The sequence below is a fragment of the Maylandia zebra genome, linkage group LG2, assembly GCF_041146795.1.
Source record: "Maylandia zebra isolate NMK-2024a linkage group LG2, Mzebra_GT3a, whole genome shotgun sequence".
NCBI lineage: Eukaryota > Metazoa > Chordata > Actinopteri > Cichliformes > Cichlidae > Maylandia > Maylandia zebra.
The window spans coordinates 31,510,262-31,538,160 of NC_135168.1; the positions used below are offsets into that span (position 1 = coordinate 31,510,262).

Sequence of the window (27,899 nt, forward strand, 5' to 3'; positions counted from 1 at the left end):
GAATCCCATTTGTTCAAATGTATTTTTTATGCCTCCTGTTTCTCGCATTCATTGCTGTGCTTGAATGCTATTTCAAAAAAGTCAATGGAAACATACATTTTTGTAATAATATTAATTATAATAAATTGCTTAACAAATTCAGACCACTTGTCAGAAAAACAAAAATGACTGAGTTCATTGCAGGAGATTCATGTTTTTATACCTAAATTTGTGCCGGCACACTGGACTCTGAGGAGTGACATTCAAACGGTAAAAGTAATTTTTCTATTTAGAAACACAAACATGTGTAATTTGGCCTCTCAGTAAAAACTAAAAATGTGCTTTACTATTTTTTCTGCTTTTTTGAAAAATAGCCAAGTTGAAGATTCATGGATAACAATAAGAATTACAGCTCAGCACTGAAAACATTATTTTGTTTAAACAGCCTGTCCTGGTGGATTAACCGTTATACATTAAAAAAATGATTTTTTGTAATTACCAGTATTGTTAATTTCGTCAGCTGTGGCATGAACCTTACATTGGCTGCTGGTCTGATACATTTGTAAGCACTGAGTATTTTTGCAGTGGTTGGATATTGTCTTAAACAGCACACAGGTATGCGGTTTCTTAGCACAGAGCTAACCTACAGTGTCACCATCTCTGCTGGTCTCTGCAGCACCTCGTTTGTTTTGCTCCGCTGATTACATTTAAGATGATTATTTTTGTTTCAAGGCATTACAGATGGGAAGTGTCTTGAATAGTGCATGAGGCTTGTGAGTTTATTTTTCTTTCTATCTCTGCTGTATACTTTTCATGCATTTGCAAAGTCTCCTCCATTTTCTGTGAATTGGATGCAGGTTAACTGTGCATGCAGAGTGCCCAATGCATCTGGAGGATTTCCCCATGGACTCTCATTCCTGTCCACTAAAATTTGGCAGCTGTGAGTAACTCTGATGATGATAGTGCCTGAGGGAACTCAAAAGTAAAATGCTGCTTTGTTTCTTTTTTTGTTTTTTCTTTCCTTCCTTCTTCTCACTGGTCCTTTGGCGAGAGAGGAGCCTCAGGAACAAGTGAAGCTAGAATGCATGGCTCAGTTTTTTGGCAGTGGCACAAACAACACTACGGATAGAGGACTAATTGGAAACGTCCCTGGGAAAAATGGGGAAACCAATGCTAAGCTCATCCAAATATTTTTGTTGGGTATTTAATTCTGCTAATGCTTCTTCACATTTGGATGGAATTTTTTGCTTTAAGCTGTTTCAAGATGTTGCTTTAAAAGCAATAATTATCCTAACTCAGTGGGTCATGTCTGAAATGCCTTGATGTCCTGTCTTCTTTATGTGGTGATCTACAGTATTTCACATTTCACGTTACTGTGCAGCATGACTGACAGAATATTTCAATTACTGAATGTACTGAAGTAAAAATGTTCCCGTTACATTAGACATTCTCAGGTCAGCAGACACACTCTCATATCCCATATTCAGTAAATTCTGTGGCTGACTGAAAAGGGCAAATGTCACTATGTATTGATATCTTGTTGGTGTTTCACAAGTGACATCATAAAGCAGTGAGGGGCTTTGTTTCTCTCAGCAGTATCATTTAAACACTGTAAAAGGTGGCTTTTCATTTGGATTTTAGAAAAATGTATCAGTTTACCTCCAATGAGTCTACCCTCTTCCTCTTTTTAGATGCCTACACAATCTCAGAGGTGACTTATGCTTGGACTCGCAATGCTTCCGAGTCTGTTGTAGTGGAAGGGGAAAGCTCTCGGCTGAACCAGTACGACCTGCTTGGGCAAACGGTCGGACAAGAAACCATCAAATCAAGTACAGGTAAGAGTCTGTCGAAGCCTGTTGGGAATCAAATCCACCTCTTGATCCTTTTTTCTTCTCCTCGCTGACTTCATCCACAGACATTTTCAAATACTAGAGAATAATGAACATTTGCCAGATTGGTTCCAGTGAGTATTTCTATTACACCCTTTGGTGACTAAACATGGCAATAATCTGAAGCCGTAAGAATCTGTTGTATGCCTTCCACTGCATCCACTTTGTGGAGTCAGCAACCTGAATATCTTTCTCACTTCCAGTGCGTTTTAGTGTGAAAATCAAACTGAACTGTGATTTTGTGCTTGTTTGGGAGGATGTTGAGATTGTCCACCTCCTACATGTTGCAGGAGGCAGCCGTAAGCCCGCTGTGACACGCTTTGCTAAGTTTTGTCTTTATATTACTCACTTTATTTGGCTTGGAAAATGCAGAGACATCTTTGCTCTGGCTTTTGCATGGAAATCATTTGACAAAACGGGAGTTTGGCATTTTCTACTGCACTGGTCTATATTTTGTTATTGTGTGTTTATCCTGGTTTGAAGACCCAAAAGCTGCATGGCAGGTGAGCTGTTGCAGTGACGAGCCTTTTTACTTGTTTGGAGAACAAAGACTGGCCGTTTATTTGGGTGGATTTTTTGCATTTACCAGTAAAAAATAACACATGCTGATGCATTACTAGAAGCAACAACTAACACGCATCTGCTTTAGCAGTCAGAGACATAACAGAGATTCTCTTGGAGAGAAGAACAACTTATGTCTTTCAGATGTCCTTTGGTATGTTAGCATAAAAACACACAGAAACTGAAGTGTCTGACTAGAGTGGAGAGATGCATTAAAGTCTAAAAAAAATCTATAATCTACATTAAAATGAGTAGCTTGCTTACTAGGTTTTATAAGGAGGCTTTTGACTCATCACGACTCATCCTTGCAGGTTTTAGATGTCAACACACCTGAATCACATGATTAGTTCATTACCAGGCTTCTGGAGAACTCCAAGACATGTTGAGAAAGTAATTTATCCATTTAAATCAGCTGTGATGGATCAAGGACACATCTAAAACCTGCAGGGACACCGGCCCTCATGGACTGGGATTGGGGACCCCTGATCTAGAGCAACAGATTGTCACATTTTACAAATCCCTCGCACAAATCCTTGAAACATCAGCGCTGAGTAGCAAACACATGGCTGTTCATCAACATCAATATTTCCTCCCATCTCCTATCTGAAGATTTGCAGAGATGGAATACGCCACATATGGCTCCTCCACAGGAAATGGAAGAAGAAGGCTCAATTTCATCATCAAAGTAGACTGTAGTGGACTATTTAATTTTTAATCTATTTAGTTGTGTTGTACTTTGAGATGGTTTCCGATGAAATTTTTAAGTCGCCACACCTGACTGAATGATTCTTTCTAAAAAGGGGATTTAGATCCTGCATTAAAATAAAAGTTCATGTCTTGCATTGTTAGGTTTGATTGCATCCCTTATGTCCACAACAGGAATTCTAAGATGGCGCCGGTGAGGTCGGCTGCCGTCACGACTGCTCCGACCACTTTTTCTTTGTCTTTGTTTTTTAAGTTAGTTTTCAGCGTTTCTAAATCTGCAAAATCATCACCATTGGGTACATTAGGTATGACAGTGACACTCTTGTTTCTATTGGTATACAATGTACTCACAATTCGAAGTTTTTAACTCCGGATCCGAGCTGGCCGAGTGAGATCTCGAGGGAGAACAAAGGGAAGCGGCGGCGGCCTAGAGGGAAGCGAGCCGGCGTCAGGAACAGGCTGAGAGCTCGTGCACACCGCACACCTCTGCCTAGCATCCTGCTCGCCAACGTCCAGTCACTGGAGAACAAGCTTGACGACCTCAGGGCCAGGATAAAGTTCCAGAGAGACATTCGGGACTGCAATCTCCTCTGCTTCACCGAGACATGGCTGAACCCAGCGGTGCCGGACCACGCCATCCAGCCGGCCGAGTTCTTCTCGGTTCACCGCATGGACAGGACACGGGACTCGGGGAAGTCAAGGGGAGGCGGCGTGTGTTTAATGGTGAACAACAACTGGTGCAACAGTGCGAACGTTGTTCCTCTCACACGCTCCTGCACACCACTCTGGAACTACTGTCCATCATGTGTCGTCCTTTTTATCTACCTCGGGAATTTACATCGGTCATTGTAAGTGCCGTTTATATTCCACCACAAGCGGACACGGTCACCGCCTTATGCGAGCTGCATGAGGCACTTACACAGCACCAGACACAACACCGGGACGCTGCACTTATTGTGACGGGGGACTTTAATAGCGCCAACCTCAAACGCGCAGCGCCGAACTTTTATCAACACATCACCTGCCCCACCAGGGGTGAAAGGACACTGGACCACTGCTACACTACGGTCCAGGACGGCTACAAGGCACAATCCCGCCCCCCGTTTGGCAAATCTGATCACGCCGCCATCTTCCTCATGCCAAAATACAAACAAAGGCTGAAACAGGAAGTTCCGGTTCAGAGGAAGGTCGCGCGCTGGACGGATCAATCGGTGGCCGCGTTACAGGACGCACTCGATGACGCAGACTGGGGCATGTTCAGAAACAGCTCAGACGATGACGTCAACGTGTTTACGGAAGCGGTTGTGGGATTCATCGGGAAACTAGCGGATGATACCGTGGAGACAAAGACTATCACAACGTTTCCCAACCAGAAGCCGTGGGTGGATAAAACCATCCGCGACGCTCTGAGATCCCGCACCGCTGCCTACAACACGGGACTCACAACGGGGGACATGGACCCGTACAAAGCCGCGTCATATAACGTGCGGAGGGCGGTGAAAGAGGCGAAGCAGCGCTACGGGAGGAAACTAGAGTCACAACTCCAACAGAGTGACTCTAGGAGCCTGTGGCGGGGACTAAGGACAATAACGGACTATAAAGCACCAACAACCGGTATGACGAACGCGGCCGTGACTCTGGCAGACGAGCTGAACACTTTCTATGCTCGCTTCGAGGCTGCAGCTAAGGTCTCCAACAATGCTAGTGTTAGCGGCGCTAACGGCTGCAGACAGGAAGATACTGCCAGCACCGGAAACGTGCTCGTCATCTCCGAGCATGAAGTAAGGAGAGCCTTCAAGAGAGTGAACACCAGGAAAGCAGCAGGACCAGACGGCATCCCAGGTCGTATCCTAAGAGACTGCGCATACCAGCTAGCTCCTGTGTTCACTGAGATATTCAACATCTCTTTATCTCAGTCGGTGATCCCCACATGCTTCAAAGAGTCCATCATTGTTCCTGTCCCGAAGAAACCCCACCCTGCTTCTCTCAATGACTATCGCCCTGTAGCCCTCACCTCAGTAGTGATGAAGTGCTTTGAACGCCTGGTCAGAGACTTCATCATTTCTTCACTACCAGACACACTGGACCCACTACAGTTCGCTTACCGTCCAAATCGTTCCACAGACGATGCCATCTCTCATCTCCTCCACACATCACTCACTCACTTGGACACTAGAAGGGGGAATTATGTTAAAATGCTCTTCATAGACTACAGCTCTGCATTTAACACCATAATTCCCTCCACACTCACCACCAAGCTGGAGCATCTGGGACTCAGCTCATCTATGTGTCAGTGGATCTCCAACTTCCTAACTGGCAGACCACAGGCAGTAAGGATGGGCGGACATGTCTCAGCCTCCACCACTCTCAGCACTGGAGCCCCCCAGGGGTGTGTTCTGAGCCCCCTGCTGTACTCTTTGTACACATATGACTGTGTGGCCACTACCAGCTCCACCACCATCATCAAGTTTGCTGACGACACCGTCGTGGTGGGCCTGATCTCTGATAACAACGAGACGGCCTACCTGAAGGAGATTAGGAATCTGGAGAACTGGTGCCAGAGGAACAACCTCCTTCTAAACGTCAGTAAGACAAAGGAGCTGATAGTGGACTTCAGCACTAAGCAGGAGAGGAACTACCAGACCCCCGTCATCAACGAGTGCCCAGTGGAGAGAGTGGACAGCTTCAAATACCTCGGAGTTCACATCACGCAGGACCTGTCATGGTCCTGTCACATCAACACCGTGGTGAAAAAGGCCCGACAGCGTCTCTACCACCTCAGACGCTTGAGAGACTTCCAACTGCCCTCCAAGGTGCTCAGGAACTTTTACTCGTGCACCATAGAGAGAATCCTGGCGGGAAACATCTTAACCTGGTTCGGGAACAGCACCATGCAGGACAGACGAGCTCTACAGAGGGTTGTGCGGTCAGCTGAGCGCACCATCCGCTCCGAGCTCCCTGACCTGCACTCAATCTACAGCAGGCGGTGCTGGACCAAGGCCAGGAAGATCGTGAAGGACCTCAGCCATCCCAACAACAGACTGTTCTCTCTGTTGAGGTCAGGAAAGCGATTCCGCTCCCTGAAGACCAACACAGAGAGACTGAGGAGGAGCTTCTTCCCGCAGGCGATACGGTCTCTCAATCACACCACCACACAGTACTGACCCACACATACAGTTCTTACACACACACTGGACTTTCTGGACTTTGGTTTTGCACAACACTGGTCACTATATTCTTCATTTCTGGTTAATACTTGTACAGCTGCTGTTATTGTGTATATATTTATTTAGATTTAGATTTCTTCATACATTCTTATATAGTTCTATATTGTGTATTGTGTGTTTTGTTGTACAGTTATTTTATTTTCAACTTTAATTTATATATTTATCTTTATCTTATTCTTCCCAGTTAAATTTACCCTTCATTCTAATTTGTGTTGTACAGTTATTTCATTTTTAACCTTAATTTATATTCTATTCCTTCCTAGTTAAATTTACCCTTTTTAATTTTTCATATTTATTTCCTATCTTATTCATAGCCTTTTCCTTTTTTGTTTTCTTTAGGTCACGAGCAGTTGTCCAAGCATTTCACTACATATCGTACTGTGTATGACTGTGTACGTGACAAATAAAATTTGAATTTGAATTTGAAAACTAAAACTAAAAATAAGCAAAATATAAAATATATTCTAATTCTGTGTTTTAGTTATGAACCTACTTGGATGAAGTTCTTGCTTATTTTATAAATACATTCACTAATGTATGCTTGTCTGCTCTAATGTTATTGGCTTTACCATGATGCTTGCATACTATATCATTTATACAGGGTATACGGCTAACTAGCTTAACATTACTACTGTATTTAAAAGACAGGCCTGGAGTTTTCCGAAAACAAGAAAGGGGTAAGAGCTGTGCTTGTAAAAACTCACTTGCTGATATCAGGTCTTATTTTTAGAAGCATGTTGCTGATTTTGTGGTTATGGTCCCATTTATCACTAAATAGATGGTAAACTTCTGTTTAACATCTATTTATATATAAACTTCCAAGGACAAGAAGTATTTCATACTACATCATTCTGTATGGTTTTAGGTTGTAAAAAAAAATAATTTTTAGTTGGTCTGAGAGGTGTGTGTTCAGGTGAGTTAGGGTGGACACTGACCAATCAGAAATAAACCTTCCCCATCTGTACAAATCAACTGACTGCCCCCCAAAATGCTCATCAAAACATAAATGGAGCAAAGAGCCCTTATATTCAAATTTCATGACTGAGACTGATATTGGTGATTTAAAAAAACTGATATATTGGCCAATTTTTTCTTCTTTCGGACACACAACTATGCATCATCCACACACGTAACATGCTTGAAGTGTGTTTTTGTAAATTCTGAAAACAGTTCTCTTGTTACACTCTATTTTTCTTTGATTATATGTAGAATACAAGGAGTAAATACATGTTTTCATTCAGGTCTTCAAGTTTGAGCTGGGTTTTTAAAGCACAAGGAAACATGGCAGCAACGAACATGTTGTCTTGAAGCTTTGCTGGCTACACACAGAAATGGAAATATGCTCTATCCAAGGTAATTGGTTGTCAAGTTAAGTTATTTCAAAAAAGTGTTCTAACAAGCATATCGTTGACAAAGTTCAGAAAAAAAAAACAAATCCATACAAAAAAAAGTAAGAGATAATGAGGATTAAAAATAGAAGCAATACACTTCTACATACGCCAACACAGATGCCAAGAAACAAGATTGAACTTGTGTGTGTGTGAAGATGAAAGCGACACCATCACTGTCCAAGATGTAGGAAACACAAAGCTGGTTGTAAGATGGGGTAACTAAACATGCCGCAAGTCTGAATTTAAATACCGAGGCAGTGTGAGGCTACCAGGCTTCTTCTAAAAGGATGAGAGGATGATGGCAGCTGTTTTCCTTCAAACGCTGGAAGCGACAGAAATCTGACTTTGCGATGGCAGATGATGTGATATTGGTGATAAGCAAATCAGCCATAAAGGGTATTTAATGCACTGTAAGTTAGTGAGACGAATGATATGTTCTTGTCTTGGTTTTGTGAGGATTGTGTTCACATAAAGACAAGAAAAATGTACCTTATATTTCTTTTTATATCCTTATTATATATTTTTTTAACATTACATTTGATTCTGTCATAAACTATAATGAAAAGTGGAAATCTGAATTATTTGGGGAAAATGGCCCCCTGTTGGTAAAGCTGCCTGCTGTAGCAATACCGTGTAGCAGAATGAAATTCACAGCATAGTGATAAATAACATGCAGGAACCATTGCAAGTAATCCCCCAAGAGTTATTAATTTAGAAATAAATACCCCCCAGGGTGCGTACAAACAGAGCAGAACCAAAGCAGGTGGAGGCTGGGTGGAGTGGAGCAGGAGTAACATCGACAAGCATAAATAGGCCGCCTGATCGGTGCAGTGAGATGTGATGGGGTGGATGTGGTTGGTTAGTTGTTGTAGCAGAGTGGGAGCACTGTGGTATGAGAAGTTAATGCAGTGCTGTTTATCACCGAATAAACAGCAACAGTCATGTAATAATAATAACAACAATAATGATAAAAAATAATGACGATGTCAGGGGTAAGAATGAGTGAAGCAGAGCCTGGAGGATGACAAAACAGACCTGACAGATGAACCAACTTCAGCGGACGCACAGTTTATTATGGTGCATGTTGTCATGGTGACAATGGATGTTGCCATGGCCGCATAAGCATAAACTTATCAAAAAGTACCTATATAGCACTATTCCAAACACAAGTCACAAAGGGCTTAACAAGCAACGTTTAAAGAAAAGTGAGAAAAGTATAATAAAAGTAAAAAAAATAGATGTTTAAGAAGTGATGGACTGGCTTTATCATAGCAACTTCTCGTCTTACTGACCGATTTCTTTTCACTGTTTTATAAATCATACATAATTTTACTTTTAAAGTTAGTCCTATCTGGTAATAATTTTATTTATATAATGGTGGCTACAATTTTTAATAGAATTATGTAAATTTACAAAATAATTATTAAGTAGTCCTTTATAATAAATCTAGTGAAATACAAGTGCAGCGTTGCCCCCCCCCCCCAACAAAAAAAAAAATAGTGGCATAAATGTAAGAAGTGAAATAACATACTGGGTTATTATAAGAAACATTGGGAACCACAAGTTTGCCGTCAAATTTAATGTTTCATAGTTACAGAGGCATGTCCTTTATGGCACTGGCATGATAGAAAAGTATTGATTAGCCTTAAAAGCTACTTTAAAATAATACGTTTACCCAACCAATTAGAATTACTGAATGTACTTTCTACAGCATTTAGCAGAGCAGCATCTGTGGTGTAGGTCAAGTAAATTGCAGAGGATAAGAGATCTGAAAGCATCCAATATACTCACTGTCGCTGAGTGACAGCACTGATCTAATTTTAGTAATACTACTTCTGAGGAAAACCTGACAGAAGAAACCTTTCTGGATTTGCAGCTTTTGCAAGATGATGATAGAAGTCACGGTGATTATAGTGCTGAGAATGGGAAAGTAGGCTGTAATTGCTGGAAGGCTGACATCGTCCCACCACCACCACCTTTTAATTCTGTATTGTTTGTACATGGACTGATTGATTCTGGCTATTTAAAGATAAAGTATTGTCAGTTTGGATTAATCAGTTTAAAGAACGCTGAAACTTCCTTTGAAAATGTATCAGCCCTAGCAGGGGCTAAATTAGCTAAAAAGGGGGAAAAGCACTGTTTTGAACTTCTCAGGGAAGAAGGTGAGATCAGAGTGGAAATGTGAATAATGCCTGGGATGGATTATCACAAATGTAAAGAATGAGTTACATTTGATGATCATGCAAGAGTTTGAGAAATTTGCTCCTGTGGAGGATACTGACCTGAGGGTTATCACCTGCAGACTTTAAAGGTACACTTAAGGAAAGAGTGGGTGGTTTACAAAGCTTTGCTGTGGAGTTGGATGTCTTTTGTATGAGCCTGAGCGTGGAGAGTGAGTCCCCCTTTTCTCACAAGATGTTCTACTTTTTTCATTTCTGGAACTTTTTCATGCTGGAGCTTTGATGTATTTCAGGATAGAGTAGGTGAAAGTATTGAAGGAAAAACACAAGATCTAAACCTGTGTTCTTGTATCAAAGTCTAAGACCATATTTACTGAAATATGTGTGATCGTTCTGCTTTTAATAGAAATAAAAAAGGACTAGGTCTTCCTTTCTTTCTTTCTTTTTTTAATTAGTCAGCAGTGAATTTAAATACAGGCTGAAATTATAGCTGCAATGTTGGGTTTTAGTTTGAAGTTACACCGGAGAATGAATATGTGCATGCTACTGCATCCCTGAGTGTTCCACCAATGTTCCCTTTAGGTATCAATTACCAGTACACAGTATTTCCCCAGTGACTGAAATCCCCCATCAAGGGAATCCCTTCTGCAGTTTTATTATGTAAGAATACCCTTACATGGACTAAATTTCCCTATATAGGTTAAATGGTGTTTGATGCCTTGGTGGAAGGCAGAATGCCTGCCAGTGGCTGTTTCTCTTGTTTAGCTAGTCACTCCACATTATCTGATTGGCTGACTTTAAATTAATCATTCATTACTAGTGTGTCAGTGTGTGGTGTAGCGTACTTGCAAACTAGGTCATTTGGCACGAACTAATGCACTCTCTGGCTTTACAGAGACGGACATCTTGCATAAGCCTGAGAATATACCAAGACACTGTTACAAGAATCTCACAATTCAAAATATATGTTTGTTGTCTCAGGAACATCTTTTTGTTGAATGCATTATTCATAAAAATCCAAGCCTGAGCAGAGCTGAATGTAGTGATGCTTTACTTCACACACAGTGTGGAAAGTATTGTACTACTAAAGGACAGCTTAACTAAAGTGTTTTTTCTTGTTTGTTAAAATGCCTAAAATGCTTTCCCCTTCCCCCACACATCCAGCCAGTACTGATTAAAAATAGCATTCATTTAGAGTTGTTTCTGTACATTTAGCAAATCACATACTCTTAGCTCTTAAGGGACTCCTGGGGGGTACTTCTGGCTCTTTAGCTGCTAAATACTCCATCATATTCATTAGCAAGCTGCTAACTTCATCATTTTGTTGGTTTGTTGCTGGGCAACTTGTAGTTTATGGTGGCTTCTCTGCTGATACCAGCTGCAGGCATACAGCTGTCAAAAACACTACTAAATCAGTAGCATTGTGAGACGCCTTGTAACTCACTAGTTAGAGCATGCATCCCACGTACAGGAGCTCATACCTTAATGTGGCATGCTTGGGTTTTGATTTACTGTACTACCCCACTCCCTCATCACGCCTCCTGTGTTATCTGTAACTGCTGCTGTCAAATAAAGAAAAAATAAGAGTAAAATTGTGGCTTTTAAAAAGTGTTAGTTTTGAGGCTCAGCATATTTTATTTTGGCGAGTGACCATATTTGGAGAACAAAATAGAGCAGACATATTAGTAGCTAATGCTGGCTATCTAGCTTAGCTAGGTAGTCAAAGGGACACTAATAATGCTAGGGATCCTCCTGAAGGCCTCTTGTTGTAAAAAGCTTCCAAGTTGTATGAAAGTGTATGGCCTTGTTGGTGACCCCTTTAATCAATTTTCCGTTGACTTCATGAGTTCAGTCTCTGTATTCAGGTCATACTGATAGGAATTTTTTGTAATATAAGGCACACTTAAAATCCTTTAATTTTCTCAAAAATCATCAACGTGCCTTATAATCCAGTGCGCTTTATGTATGAATTCTAGTTGTGCTCACTGACCTCGAACTGATTTTATGTGATACACGGTGCTCAAAAATCTGTCAAAAAATGCTTTAGTACGACTTTGGTAAGCTACGAAGCCGCACTGCTTGATGGATTGTTGGAAATATTACCTAGTCAGGAGCCTCGCTGAGTAATCTGGGTCCAAAACTCCGTCAGCTTCAGGTCAGGTCCCAAAGTCAAACGAACACTGCGACATCACTGAGAGGTAAAAACTGCTGCTTTATCAGGTGTAACAATTAAGTTTAACATCCAGGTATCTGTGAAAACAGAATTTATTAAATTTAACGGAGTTAAACATGATATAGCATATTCTGACTGAGAGATTTCTGAAACAAATTAAAATGTACAGCTCTGCTATCAATTCCGACATAAATAAAGACAGAAAACTAAACAGCAGTGACGTTTGTAGCGTTGCTGAAGTTGGGCTAGCTGGTATATAATGATGTGCTCAGTGTTGCCAACTCCTCAGTAAGGAAAATCGCTATTGGCTGTCCTAAAAGTCGCTAGAAGTCGCTAAATGATGTCATCGCCTAATTTGCATAATTGGTCATGCTAATGTAATTGCAACCTACGTTGTTGGAGAGAGAAATAACGTCGTGGAAGAGAGATGAAGTGAGTCCTAAATGCATTTAGAGTTTATTTAGAACTACAAATTAAATTTCTTTTAGCAGTTATTGGTTTTTTTTAATGTCACAATTCCAACCCTGCTCCTTTATCCGGGCTTGGACGAAATAGGCACTCTGGTGGAGTTACTTTGTGTGTGTGTGTGTTTTTAAGTAGTTTTAAACCTTGTGATCCACAAAACAGCATAAGAGTAAAAGAAGAACTGACTGCGTTACAGTCAGTGCGGGAGCAGTGGCTTTGCTCATGTGCGATTCATTTGCAGTTTGGACGCACAGGTGTGAACATCTTCTGCAGTGATAGCAGCGTGGGGAGGACTATCCTCTGCCTGTGAGCACTTTGGCACTCGAGGTGCCCACGGCAGCAACCGCTGCTTGTTGACAGTAGGAGTGATACTTGCGTTCACGTCAAAAAGTCGTCATATATAAGTCTCCAATAACACCAGAAAAAGTTGCCAGATTTGTCGCTAGTCGCTTTTTAGAAAAACAAAGTCGCTAAGGGGGTCTGAAAACTCGGTAAAAACACTGGATGTGCTACGTGATCGCTAGCGTCACAGCTATGTTAGCATAACATAAACACAGTGAAGCTGGAGGATGAACGCTAACTTTTTTCCACTCGATAAAAGTTAACGTGAGGGTTCATGATGGTTAGGGACAAATGCAATCACATGGCAGGATGTTGTAAACGGACCAAACTTCAGTCAGGAAAACAGCTGAGATAATCCAGCCACAATACGAGGTTAGTCGTTAATGTACTGCAACTACATGGGAATAGAGCAGCTGCCAGAGAATTCAACATTAATGAATCAATGTTACAGAAGTGGAGGAAGCAAGAAGAATGAGTTGAGTAAAGTTGTTTCGCTTAATGCGCCTTATGGTCCAACAAATACAGTAGGCTAATTTTAAGGTTATTATTAGAGTCAAAAAAGGGAGAATATCCAGGATACGCTCACTGGGTAAAAGTATGTCAGTCGTGTTGTGATATTTTGATACCATGGTAGCATTTGCTGAGTATTGTTTTTGATGATATTATACAAAGGACCCTGTTTCTGCAATGCCCTTTGTTTGAACCTCATCTCCTCTTGCTGTGTCAACTGAAGATTTTATGGTGTGAAAGTAGATACTAAGGTTGGAGGGAAAACACCAACAAATCACTCTTTTACTTATCACTCCCTTGCAGAAGATGTTTCTGGGTTGTGTCAGAACTCACGGATGTAGGAGACTTCTGTATAAGATTTATAGGCCTTGTGAGTGCATCTTTATTGCCCTTGCTGAACAAAGGATTCCAACTGTCGAAGGACACCACCCCACCCAGTGGGCAGGGTCTGAACTGAAACTTGTTGTCTGCCTATAAAATCTGCTGCACAAAGAATAAACTTTGAGTTAGTTTGGGATGACAATTTAGAACAGTCTCCGCGTCTTTTTGTTCTTCCAAACTGCTCCCGGTACCCCGGCCGGTGCCGTAATCAACCGTTGATCATACTTGAGAATATTTTAATTGTTATAGGTTAAAGGATGAACTCTGATGATGAAAGCCCACGCCTCAGAGAAACCCGGAATGGAGTTTCTTACAAGTCAGAAGTATTTGGCCAATAATGTACGGTTTCTGTCCATTGTGTCATTTCATGGTAATTTTGCAGAAAAACAAACAATATTTCCCATTACTCATTTCTTACACTGAATTTTTTTTTATTTACGCTGCACCTACAGTTTAATTATTTCTTTATTTCCTGTAATAACATCATTTGCTGTCCCTTTATTCTAATGTACTTATCTAATTATAGATAACTATAATTGCATATTGTAATAAAAAAAATACTGAAATTCCATTCAGTTACAGGGGAATTACAGCCTTAGTTGTGGGCCAAATTATAAAATGTTATCAAAATGTTATCCTTGCCTGGAAAACCATTCAGTCTGACCAACATGATGAATGTATAGCATCAGTTGTTCGAATAGTATTTCTATAGCATTTCCAAATAACACATATTCCTTCAGTTTCCTTTGTATAGCACGTTCCCAGAGACTGAGGTGTTCTCATCCATTTAGAAGGGAACATTGTTTCCTACACTTGTTTTGTGCTTCAGTGGGCAACAGTGACAGCGCCAGAGTGGCGCTGTCACTTGGTGTTCGCTCGCTTTGTGGTAGAGTATCACTTCCTGTTCCTGCTCAAACACAGTGGTGTTTCTGAGTAGCTTTTCTGCTTAGCAATTTAATTAAAATCTTTTGATACATTCCTTTTCATAGTATAATCTTCATGTGCTTCATCTGAAGCACCCTTTCTGTGTACTCACTACCTAATTTATAGCCAAAGTATTCACTCACTGTCTCTGTACTGTTTTGCTAGCTTAGCTTAGCTCATAGCCGACTCGTTAGCACCATGGCTACTTCACCTGTCCCTCCTGCACTTTCCTGCTCATTGTGTCAGATGTTTAGTTACTCCTCGGCCTCCTTTAGCAGTAATGATATCTGTAACAAATGTAGCATATTTGTAGCTCTGGAGGCCAGGATTACTGAATTGGAGACTCGGCTTCGCACCCTTCATTCACCCGTAGCTAGCCAGGCCCCTGCAGCTGGTGCAGCCGAAGATAGCGTAGGCCCCGCTAGCTGTTCCCCGGCAGACCCCAAGCAGCTGGGGAAAGAGGGCGGCTGGGTCACGGTGAGGAGGAAGCATAGTCCTAAACAGAAGCCCCAGGTACACCACCAACCTGTTCATGTGTCTAACCGTTTTTCCCCACTCGGCGACACACCCGCCGGGGGTCAAACTCTGGTAATTGGTGATTCTGTTCTCAGACATGTGAAGCTAGAGACACCGGCAACCATAATCAATTGTCTTCCAGGGGCCAGAGCAGGCGACATTGAAGGAAATTTAAAACTGCTGGCTAAGGGTAAACGTAAATACAGTAAGATCATAATTCACGTCTGCTACCCCCCCAAAAACCCACCTCCCTTGAGACCGTGTCAGCTCCCAAAAAGACAAAAAACAAACTAAAAACAAGCAATAAACAACTTAAACATAAAAAATTACAAAGAAAGAACAATACAGTATCCACATCTGAACCAAAGAGTAAAACAGTGAAATGTGGATTATTAAATATTAGGTCTCTCTCCTCCAAGTCTCTGTTAGTACATGACTTAATAATTGATCAACAAATCGATTTACTCTGCCGTACAGAAACCTGGTTGCAGCAGGATGAGTATGTTAGTTTAAATGAATCAACACCCCCGAGTCATTCTAACTACCAGAAACCTCGAAGCACAGGCCGAGGTGGCGGTGTGGCAGCAATTTTTCACACCAGTCTATTAATTAATGAAAGACCAAGACAGACTTTTAATTCATTTGAAAGCCTGATGCTTAGCCTTGTCCAACCCAGCTGTAAAACTCAGAAACCAGTCTTGCTTGTTATCATCTATCGTCTACCTGGCCTTACACAGAGTTTCTGTCTGATTTCTCAGTTTTTATCTGATTTAGTGCTCAGCTCAGATAAAATAATTATTGTGGATGATTTTAACATTCATGTAGATGCTAAAAATGACAGCCTCAACATGGCATTTAATCTGTTATTAGACTCAATTGGCTTCTCTCAAAATGTAAAAGAAACCACCCACCACTTTAATCACACTCTAGATCTTGTTTTAACATATGGCGTAGAAACTGAACATTTCACAGTGTTTCCTGAAAACCCTCTGCTGTCTGATCATTTCCTGATAACATTTACATTTACAATAATTGATTACACAGCAGTGGAGAGTAGACTTTATTACAGTAGATGTCTTTCTGAAAGCGCTGTAACTAAGTTTAAGAATATAATCCACCCACTGTTATCATCTTCAATGCCCTGTACCAACATAGAAGGGAGCAGCTATCTGAACGCTACCCCAACAGAGGTCGATTATCTTGTTAATAATTTTACCTCCTCACTATGTACAACTCTGGATACTGTAGCTCCTGTGAAAACTAAGGTCTCTAATCAGAAGTACCTGACTCCGTGGTATAATTCTCAAACATGTACCCTAAAGCAGAAAACTCGTAATCTGGAGAGGAAATGGCGTGTCACAAATTTAGAGGATCATCATTTAGCCTGGAGAAATAGTTTGCTGCCTTATAAGAAAGCCCTCCGTAAAGCCAGAACATCTTACTATTCGTCACTGATTGAAGAAAATAAGAACAACCCCAGGTTTCTCTTCAGCACTGTAGCCAGGCTGACAAAAAGTCAGAGCTCTTTTGAGCCAACAATCCCTTTAACGTTAACTAGTAATGACTTCATGAACTTCTTCACAAATAAAATTTTTATCATTAGAGAAAAAATTACCAATAATCATCCCACAGATGTAATATTATCTACAGCTACTCTTAGTACCATTGATGTTAAGTTAGACTCTTTTTCTCCAATTGATCTTTCTGAGTTAACTTCAATAATTAATTCCTCCAAACCATCAACGTGTCTTTTAGACCCCATTCCTACAAAACTGCTCAAAGAAGTCCAGCTTTAGTGAAGGTTACAAATGATCTTCTTATGGCCTCTGACAGTGGACTCATCTCTGTGCTTGTCCTGCTAGACCTTAGTGCAGCATTCGATACTGTTGACCATAATGTCCTATTAGAGCGATTAGAACATGCTGTAGGTATTACAGGTACTGCGCTGCAGTGGTTTGTATCATATCTATCTAATAGACTCCAATTTGTACATGTAAATGGAGGGTCCTCTTCACACACTAAGGTCAATTATGGTGTTCCACAGGGTTCAGTGCTAGGACCAATTCTGTTTACATTATACATGCTTCCCTTAGGCAGCATCATTAGAAGACAGCATAAATTTTCACTGTTATGCAGATGACACGCAGCTCTATCTATCCATGAAGCCAGGTAACACACACCAATTAGTTAAACTGCAGGAATGTCTTAAGGACATAAAGACCTGGATGGCCGCTAACTTTCTGCTTCTTAATTCAGATAAAACTGAGGTTATTGTACTCGGCCCTGAAAATCTTAGAAATATGGTATCTAACCAGATTCTTACTCTGGATGGCATTACCTTGGCCTCCAGTAACGCTGTGAGTAACCTTGGAGTCATTTTTGACCAGGACATGTCCTTCAACGCACATATTAAACAAATATGTAAGACTGCGTTCTTCCATTTGCGCAACATCTCTAAAATTAGAAATATCCTGTCTCAGAGTGACGCTGAAAAACTAGTTCATGCATTTATTACTTCCAGGCTGGACGACTGCAATTCATTATTATCAGGATGTCCTAAAAACTCGCTGAAACTCGCTGAAAAGCCTTCAGTTAATCCAAAATGCTGCTGGGACTAGAAAGAGAGAGCATATTTCTCCTGTTTTGGCTTCCCTTCATTGGCTTCCTGTTAAATCCAGAATTGAATTCAAAATCCTGCTCTTCACATACAAGGTCTTAAATAATCAGGCCCCATCTTATCTTAATGACCTTGTAGTACCATATCACCCTATTAGAGCACTTCGCTCTCGCTCTGCAGGCCTACTTGCTGTCCTTAGAGTATTTAAAAGTAGAATGGGAGGGAGAGCCTTCAGTTTTCAGGCCCCTCTTCTGTGGAACCAGCTTCCAGTTTGGATTCGGGAGACAGACACTATCTCTACTTTCAAGATTAGGCTTAAAACTTTCCTTTTTGCTAAAGCATATAGTTAGGGCTGGACCAGGTGACCCTGAATACTCCCTTAGTTATGCTGCAATAGACATAGGCTGCCGGGGATTCCCATGATGCATTGAGTTTTTCCTTTCCAGTCACCTTTCTCACTCACTATGTGTTAATAGACCTCTCTGCATTGAATCATATCTGTTATTAATATCTGTCTCTCTTCCACAGCATGTCTTTTATCCTGTTTTCCTTCTTTCACCCCAACTGGTCGCAGCAGATGGCCCCGCCCCTCCCTGAGCCTGGTTCTGCCGGAGGTTTCTTCCTGTTAAAAGGGAGTTTTTCCTTCCCACTGTCGCCAAAGTGCTTGCTCATAGGGGGTCATATGATTGTTGGGTTTTTCTCTGTATTTATTATTGTGCGATCTACTGTACAATATAAAGCGCCTTGAGGCGACTTTTGTTGTGATTTGGCACTATATAAATAAAATTAAATTGAATTGAATTGAACATGACAGGATTACTATCTTCATGCTATAATTGTCTTCCCTCTAAGTGAAGTGATCCCAAGCTTTTCCAGAGAAGACTTATCAGCATCCATATCCTTGCTTGTACATCCCCTTCCCCCATTCCACAACACAAGCACCGGACCGGCATGCAAATTAAATTACAGAAGATACAGTGCTCCATAGAGAGTACTGACAGTGCACTCGATTCCTCCAAATTCCTGTGCTAGCACGTATGCCTGTGTCAAAGACAGAATAAGTCTTCACGTAACTGCTAGAAATACAAGCAGCACATCTACAGTGCTATTAAAGAAAGAGAGGGAATATTACAAAAAAAAAATCTTTGGGGATTATTCTGTGGAATTGATATCCCTTCTACCCCCTCCTTCCCACTGCTGAAAAAGACTTTCCTCTTGCCAAGTGGCAGCGTATATCAAGGCCTTCATTTCAAAATCATAGCAAATGAGCTATGTTTCTCTGTTCTGTTGCCATTGGTAACACATCTTTTTCTTTCCATGTCTAATCTTGGCTTCTCTTTGAGATATCTTCTGTTTGAAAAGACTGCCTGATACTGCAGCACTGGCACGGTTTCACCGCCTTGTCAGCTATTAGGCTTTGCTTGGTGGCCGGCAACTCTTACTGCCTACTTTTGCATGTGTTGATGGATTATTACTGTATATCCACTGTGCACTGCTGACAGTTAATCTATGTTTAATACTGCTTTGTTGTCTTAAAGCTTGAGATATAAATATAATATCTTAACAATGTGAATTGCATAAATATACAGGCACAGGAAGGCGTGGGTTTGCACTTGCATAGCTAAATTGGAGTAAGAAGATATTGTTTCTACTTGTGTGGGTTAAAACACTTGACACACTCATTCATCATGGCCCTCACTCCAGTTTTACTATTTTTACACTGATAGATATATAGATGAAAGAAAAGTGTTTTCATTATGAATAATAACCCAGTTACCAAAGTAATAGATGAAAGTCACTTAACTTACCTTTCTTCCCCATTCTGATGATCAGCAAGTCATCTTGACTAAGTCTAGATACCTAAATGCACCAAGTTGAATGAGGAGTTGAAACGATGTACTTAGAAAGTGGCCAGTAAGAGTATATGTTTGATGACAAGAAATCAGAGTGAATCAAGAAGCTGAATTCTTTGCATCATGTAATTAAACCTGATTCTCGTCTCCAGGTGAATATACAGTGATGACGGCTGAATTTCATCTGAAGAGGAAGATTGGCTACTTTGTTATCCAGACTTACCTCCCATGCATCATGACAGTCATCCTTTCCCAAGTGTCTTTCTGGCTGAATAGAGAATCAGTGCCAGCTAGGACTGTGTTTGGTAAGCATATATGACATACATGATGATTGTTAGCACCAGTGTAATTTGAGCTGACTGTTGTAGATGCTGGGTTTTATGCATGTGCTGCAATGGCAGTAAGACCTTCCCCTAGTTTTGTCAAAAATTAACACTGAATATAGGGAATTGTTGGAAGTTAATGGGAAATTCTGTGCAAAAGAAAATGGAATAATGAGAAGGGGGTGGGGGCAGTTCTTACAGGCCCCACTGCTTTTAAATCCAGTTGGCTACGCTACTGCTTGACCTGACTGTAAGCCAAGTGAAAGTAATATTAGTGACTCATCACTGGTTAGCTCACAGAAAGAAATAAAAACACCAAATCTCCTGAGCTCCAGAAGAAATATTAAAAGTTATACGAAATAAGAAAAAATAAAATGATTTTCTTTTCATATGCCTCACTTTGTTCCCCTGCTTCATTAAAGTATTGTGTAGCAGAATGTGTATTACAGTAGAAAAAACCTTAATAAACATTGCCAGAGCTCATATTATTGGCTATCTGCTTGTGTGTGTTTCCAGGTGTAACTACTGTTCTCACAATGACAACTTTGAGTATCAGCGCAAGGAACTCCCTGCCTAAGGTCGCCTACGCCACTGCCATGGACTGGTTCATCGCCGTGTGCTACGCCTTCGTCTTCTCCGCTTTGATTGAATTTGCTACTGTCAATTACTTCACAAAGCGCGGCTGGGCTTGGGATGGAAAAAGCGTGGTGACTGACAAGGTAATGAAGAAGAAAGCGCATCCTCTGACAGGCTCCGCCTTCAAAGAGAATTCATTAGCATTGTACTGTATGCTGAAGGAGGCAGTTCTCAGAGAGCTCAGAGAGCTTTGAAGGCATTTGTTGGAAGCAAAGGGAAACAGCAGTAATGGCCTCTTTAACCTTCCAAGAGTGGAGCCAGAATGCTGCAGCTACTGAGAACTAATAATAAAATCACTCACTCTGAGGCTCAGCATATCGATAAAGAACATAAGTGCAATCAGGTGTTCATCCCCCCTGGTGCTAATAGGTGCCAAACTCAGCCCAGGAAAGGTGAATCCCATCAATGGTCAGATAATGTGTAATTCTTTTGACACGCTTTAATCACAGAGAGCCCTTTCACGTACACTTTGGTCCAACATGAAGCCCCCAGTCATTCCACAAAATCCTTTTTTTACCCTTTATAGCATTTAGTCGAGCAAAACCATACATTCAAATTACAATCCCTATATCAACAGGGGGCAGAAAAGTTTTAAGAACATAAAGTGATAAGGGATTTAAATTTGTAAATGTTGGGATGTGACAAATGTGGCTTACCTCCACAGAAAAAATAGGAATAGGCAAAAATAGCTGGTTAGTATTCTGAGCAGTGTGTCTGATTCTTTAAAATTCAGTCTGTCGAGTACAGGCTCCATTAGTCATGAGAAGATGGGTCTGTGTGTTTTCTTTTTCTTTCGGCTGCTTCCTTCAGGGTTCAGCGGATCATCTGCTTCCATCTCACTCTATCCCTCACATCCTCTGTCCATCCACTGTCACACCAACCCTCTGCTTGCTCTCCATGAACTTCTTCCTTGCAGCCTGAGCTGTTGTGCTCATTTCTCATCGTGTCCATGCTGGTCGCTCCCAGGATCTTCAATATCTTCAACTCTGTCACCTGCATTTTGGCCCCCATCTTTTTGTCAGTGCCACTGTCTTCAAACCATACATTAGGGCAGTCCTCACTACAATTCCCCAGAGGTTGAATGTGCAACACCTTCGACCTTTGGGCAACCATTTTTGATTGTGTGGGTCATCTGGTGAGAGGCAATGTGTCTCCAGCCAATCACCATCTGATTCAGACTGACTGCAGTCACTCTCAGACAGATTGGTGCAGGTTTGTAAGTAATTGCTGTCTAATTTATAATTGCAGACAGATTGACAAAATGTTGCAATCAATCTGAGTTGGTCTGCACCAATTAGCAAAACTCATCTGCAATGCCTTTCTTTGTATCTGTTACCATCTACATATATAGAAATTCACATTAAACTGAAATTCACATCAGCTACTTGCTTTTAGAGTCCAAGAGTCCAAGTAACTAATGAATGTAAGTAGTTAATGTTAATTTTTTATCACAGATTGCATGTAACTGTCAACTTGAACCCCGAAAGTCGCAAACTAATAGCAGACTGACTCCATCTTATTGCTGTCTTGATGTGCCAAAGTGTCTTTTAAGATGGGAACTGAGTGTGAGTGGTTGCGGGCCTGGTCCCCATCTTTGAAATAGCTATTTCAAAGCTAAGAGGATCACAAAATCATAGCACATGGCCACAGTAATTTTGCTTGTGCCGCTGACTCCAACCATTGTTTTCCCTAGGGCAGGGGTCGGCAATCTTCAACATCTAAAGAGCCATTTTAGCCCCTCCTACCAAACAGGAGAAAAAGAGCCACACACACGTGGACGGACAGACAGATGCCAGATGTAATATTAGGTTTTTTTTTCATAAAGTTTCATTTATTTTTTGCAGCAGCCACAGTGAGGTGCCGACCCCTGCCTAGGGTGACAGTGACATAAAGTACCATTAATCCACTCGTCTCATTTAACTACATAGTGACTTGCCCTTCAGCAGAGCGCTTAACCCTCAAACTACCACAGAAAAGTCTTGATCTGTCTAAGAGTACAAACATGTTGTACGACATTACATTATATCAGGGGTAGAAGGAAAATCAAGAAATAAAATTTAGGTATAAACATAAATTTAAAAATAAATGCCTGGATAAACATCCAGACATTTATTTTTTTTTAGGAAATGAAAGCAAATCTTGCATAAAATCAGTTCAACGTAATGAGAAAACAAAAACAGAGAGGACGTGTTCTGGTCAGTGAGAAAGCACAAAATCTCAACAGAAATGATACCTTCATGCAAACAGCGAGAAAGATAAAAAGCACTTGATTGTCTTAGTTAAACAATTAATTACCACAGGAGTGGTAATTAAAGTTGCTGGCTCATATAAGTGCAGGCTCATCTTATATAGCATGACGGGTAGCATAAAAAGACAACAAAAGGAATTTTTTCTGGAGCTGCTCAATGAAGCAATGAACCATCATTTCCTTTAACCTGAAGGGGAGAATGCAGATTATCAGAGGGCTAGGTTTGAAGAAAAGTGAAAGAAATCTTTCATCATTCATTTGAAATTGCAACTGTAATGTAATTTTCCTGTCTCCTCATAAAGTTTTAATTTTCACCACGAGGTGGGATATAAGATGGGTGATGGAAGACAGTATTTAGACCTCCTGTTCATGGATAAGTCTGCCACAAACTGCACATCCCTGGATAAAATAAAAGTGGTCTTCATTCTGACTTTGCAAAATGTGCTCGATCCATTACCGGGGTCTTTCCGCTCTCTTCATGTAAATGCATTTTGAAATTCAGGGGCAGATGGTGACAAGTAAAGCTGCCTTTCCAGGTAATCCTTTTGGTCTCTCAACAGAAGAAAGAGAGAGCCTCCATCGTCAAGAAGAATAACGCCTACGCTGTAGCAGTAGCCAACTACGCGCCTAACGTGACCAAGGATTCCAGTACTCTTCCCACCATCGCCAAAGGCGGAGCGACGGACCCAAACAAGCCCAAAGCGGATGGCAAGGCCCAAGAAAGCAAGAAGACCTTCAACAGTGTCAGCAAAATTGACAGGTTGTCACGGATTTTGTTTCCTGTTCTCTTTGGCATCTTCAACCTCGTCTATTGGGCAACCTACTTAAACAAAGAACCCGTTATACCAAATATGGTCCCCTCTGTTTAAGAGACCAGTTTTGATAGCTTCTTGTCTGGGGTCTAAGTAATGAATCAAATACCTCCAGCAACTATGTACACAAACCTTTGCAGAGTGAAGCCCTGGACTGCAGTGTGACCCTCTATCTTCGCCTGTTTTCTACACTGTCTGCAGCACTTTTAAGAGCCCGGCTTTTTGTAAATGTGTATGTATATTTATATTTATGGTTTCATGGTGACATATATTGTACGATGACTCTAATTAGAGTGCATATTTCTTTCAAAGTATGTTTCCAGTTTCAGTACGTGGCTGCTGTACATACAGATCCAATGAAGAGTAAACACATAATCACTAAGAATCACGTTTGATTTCGGATCACTTCTCAGTGTGTTGAATTCTGCTGTAATGCCCACTTTCTTGATATAACAGTATATATTTTTGTCTCGAGTGAAAGGGACTGACTATCGTTTGATTTCTTTCTTCATATAAGAGTCTTTCAACTTTTTTTCTTTATTTCCAAGCCAGTGCAAAAACACACTTGTATAGTACTGTTACAGTTTAAAGCTTGTTTTATTATCTTTGACTACAGGTATGGGGCTTCAATAAAAAAAGAAAGAAAGAAAAAATCTCCAAAATTATCGAAACACTCCCAGATCCTGAAAGGCTGTGAAAAGAAAAAGATATGAAATGAGAATGTGTGGTTCTGCCAGCTCGATGTACCATATGGGATTACAGGACAATATCGCCAAAGAAACAAACGATACACTATAAAAAAAAGACATATTTCCCAAAGGTTGTGCATGTGTAATATTTGTGCAAAAAATGGGAAAACTTCAGAACTAGCTATACCCCAGAAAAAATAATTTATGTACAACAACAGCAGATAAACGGATTAGTTTTAGATCTCCAAAGGGGAACAGAAGAATTCAAGATTACCCATAAAAATTATTTTCTCTGGCCATCAGGGTGCGCAGATGACCCCACAAAAATAAAACAGAGCGGACAGAAGTGTTGCTTTAAGTGGTATTTATGCTTCTGTGTTAAATATACGCTGTTGTTATGTTGTAACAGCAAACTCTTTATGAACTTGCGCCTGATGTGGACCTACCTAGAACTGCTATTACGTTAATGCAGCCTGCATTAAGCCTGCAGCCTGCTCCTTGTGTTAATGCAGCCTGCTACAACTATTCTTGGCCTTCTTTTCGACTCTAATCGGCTCAAGAACGTCCAACTAGTGTTCTGGCAGCAAAACTGCAGAGTAACGCAGGCACCTTGCCACAAGTGCAAATGCTGGCAATGACAAACATGTGAATTGTACTTCTGCGTCAGATCCGCAAGGAACATTGGAGAAATCCAGAGTTTCCACAAAAGTTTTGCAAGATCCTGAGAAACACTTTTCCCTGCATTTATCGTACTTCCATTAGTACCCGTGAAGCTGTCCAGAACACTGCAGGTGGTTGCTAATGAATGTAACCCAGGCCACCAGGTCAGGGCACGCCTTGCCACGAGTGTTTTCCCTTACAGTAAGGACTCTCTTCAGATGTCTCTCTCTTAAATAAAGCTCTGATTTAATGACATCACAGTTTAGCCCAAACTCAAAATAAAACTCTATAAATCTCTCCCGTGGGCGTGTGTCTTCCGTCGCTATGGTTCTTTTCAAGAACTCCATACTGGTCTGGAAGTGCATGGATGTAAATCAAAAACTTCTTCTGGATTTTGCAAAGCTTTTGTGGGATGTCGCAAAAGTACATCTTCATTTGCACCTGCCCCCCCCCCCCCCCCCCCCCCCCCCCCAATGTCCCTTGTGAGGCTCCGTAACATTGTAAGTTACGCCATATTTGGAACCCCGTTTTAACCCTACACGGCAACCCATGTACGTAACTACACATCAAGTTGCTGCATGACGCAATGACTTGACTGGCATGGAAGGTATATGGAATAGGGATAAAAGGAGTTTCCGGTTACTACGGAAGTTAGGACGTCGATTTCCCGCGGAAGTCTAAATCATGCTTTAGTTGTAGGCTCTGCAGAGATTCAACACAGAAGTATAAATCTATAATGCTAGCAAACACTTTGCGTATTTACACACCAGCAGAAACTAAACAACATGAACATTCATTTTTTAAAATGTAAGTTGGATGTTTACTCACCTTTTTGTTCTATTTTAGTCTCTTCTGAGTCCTTCCATTAAATATATATATATGAGATGTCAGTTATAGGCAGGAGACTGTTTCACAGAAACACCAACCAGCTAATACCAGAGTATTTATTCACGCCTTTATTACTTTACTTTTAGTTTAGTACATCTATTTATAATCAGGGGTAAAATCTAAATAATTTCATGGGTTTATTGCTCTTGTATAATACAAATGTTCATGTAACTCAGTCTTTAAAGTTAGGGAAGTATCTTGGTGGTGGTTAAAATCCTGCAAAAATGTCCTTTGATCTGTAAACAGTAAGAGGATGCTGGACTCCAAGAATGAGAAAAATGTATTGTTAAACCTGTTTTGCTCATGATTACTGTATATTGTGTGAGAAAAGTCATGTTCAGCCCCATATCAGCAGTCATACATGATACTCTGTGTAAGTTTTTTCATGACGTGATATACTTTTTCTTCACATGGGTATTTTAACTTAATTTCTCTTGATTTGTTTGTTGAAACAAACTTTGCATGGAGACAAAATCTATGATTTTTATAATTTATTTTCATTATGTCCTTGGCTATAATTCATATTTCTCCAACATCCTGACAGAGTCTTAAACATTCCAGATAAAGGGATTGTTCACCAGGCGGATGCTTGATTCAGTGCACTTTTTAATAAAACATTATTTCAGTTCTTTATATCTGGTTTTTGTCCTGACTTTGGAGACAAGAACATAAATGAAGAGAATGAACTGCGTAGCTGCTTATTTTTCTTTTTAACTGTAAAGAGCTTAGTGAAGAAAGACACTGAAGATGGCTACTTTTGTTAGTCCTTTAAGTTCCAACCTTTAAGTCTACTGATGTACAAATGTTCAATTTATTTTTGTGTTGTTATATAAGTTCTGGGTACTTTTAATCACTGTGTTGGTGTGTTTTAAACTTGCTATTTAAAGAGCTAAAATTAACAGTGGATTGTAAAACGCCTTCACAAGTTTCGAACCACCATATATAGTTAATTCCTGAGCCTGCACAGTCATGTTAAAGTTTTCACAGGACTCTATTCAGTACTGCAAAAAGCTAAGTATACTCCTTCTATAGGATTTAAGATGGTAAGTAGCAGCCAGGTGCTGCTAATTGAATGCACAATGAACAATCTTCTTTGGAAAAACAAAAGTGGAGATGCTTGGCTGTAATGCACAGCACCACAATTAGCAAAAATGTTGATGTATATTGAGTTGACTATGAGGCCATCTGGCTCACAGCAGGGGCTTTGCCCAAATAAGGTCATACAACATGCAAATGATCCCAAGCAACATCATCTGAGTGAAACCCAGTGATGGGACCTTTAGAGAAACTCAATGAACTAAAGCAGCATTGAGAAAAAGAATGGGCCAAAATTCTGCATAGAAAGCGCTACTTTTTAAAGACTATTTTTACATTGTGGCCATTAAAGTTGTGATCTTTCGGGATCAGTAATGATGTTTATCCAGTCTTTAAGTGATGACGTAAGAGCCCTGCTTCCGGGTCCAAACTACTCTGCGTTTAATATGGCTGTTGTGTTTTTAACATGTTTTAATGTTTTGTATCTTGTTCTATTTAATCTCAACAAGCCCCTAAAAACAGTCAGTGATCACTGTCAGCCTCTGTTGGTTTTTATTGCTGCTGTTCATTTTAAAGCTCAGTTTTTAAAACCTTACAATGTAACTACAACCCAGCCCATGCAGCAGTATATTAATGACTAACCTCGTATTGTGGATGGATTATCTCAGGTGTTCTCCTGACTGAAGTTTGGTCCGTTTACAGCATGGTTGTCCCTAACCACTGGGAACCCTTAAGTTAGCGTTCATCCTCCAGCTTCAATGTTTATATTATGTTAACCATAGCCGCATAGCTAGCCACAAAGTAGCACATCATTATATACCAGCTAGCCCAACTAAAGTAAAACTTCAAACGTGACTACTGTTTAGTTTTCTGTCTTCATTTATGTCTGAAGTGA

General features: G+C 40.7%; 1 protein-coding gene across 4 annotated transcripts in view; it reads left to right on the top strand.

The window, feature by feature from the left end:
- Positions 1-26,853, top strand: part of gabra2b (gamma-aminobutyric acid type A receptor subunit alpha2b) — a 47,661-nt gene extending 20,808 nt beyond the window's left edge. For 3 of the 4 annotated variants that reach the window (XM_004563174.3, XM_004563173.3, XM_004563175.3), the window contains 5 exons: positions 837-919; positions 1,671-1,814; positions 19,866-20,018; positions 20,553-20,755; positions 23,481-26,852. In XM_004563174.3, coding sequence (XP_004563231.1) covers positions 837-919; positions 1,671-1,814; positions 19,866-20,018; positions 20,553-20,755; positions 23,481-23,789 — 892 coding nt within the window. In that variant the 3' untranslated portion in view covers positions 23,790-26,852. Of the gene's footprint in view, positions 1-836; positions 920-1,670; positions 1,815-19,865; positions 20,019-20,552; positions 20,756-23,480 lie in introns of all 4 variants that reach the window. The other variant, XM_012922414.3, reaches the window with a different exon arrangement.
- Positions 26,854-27,899: the final 1,046 nt, after the last annotated feature.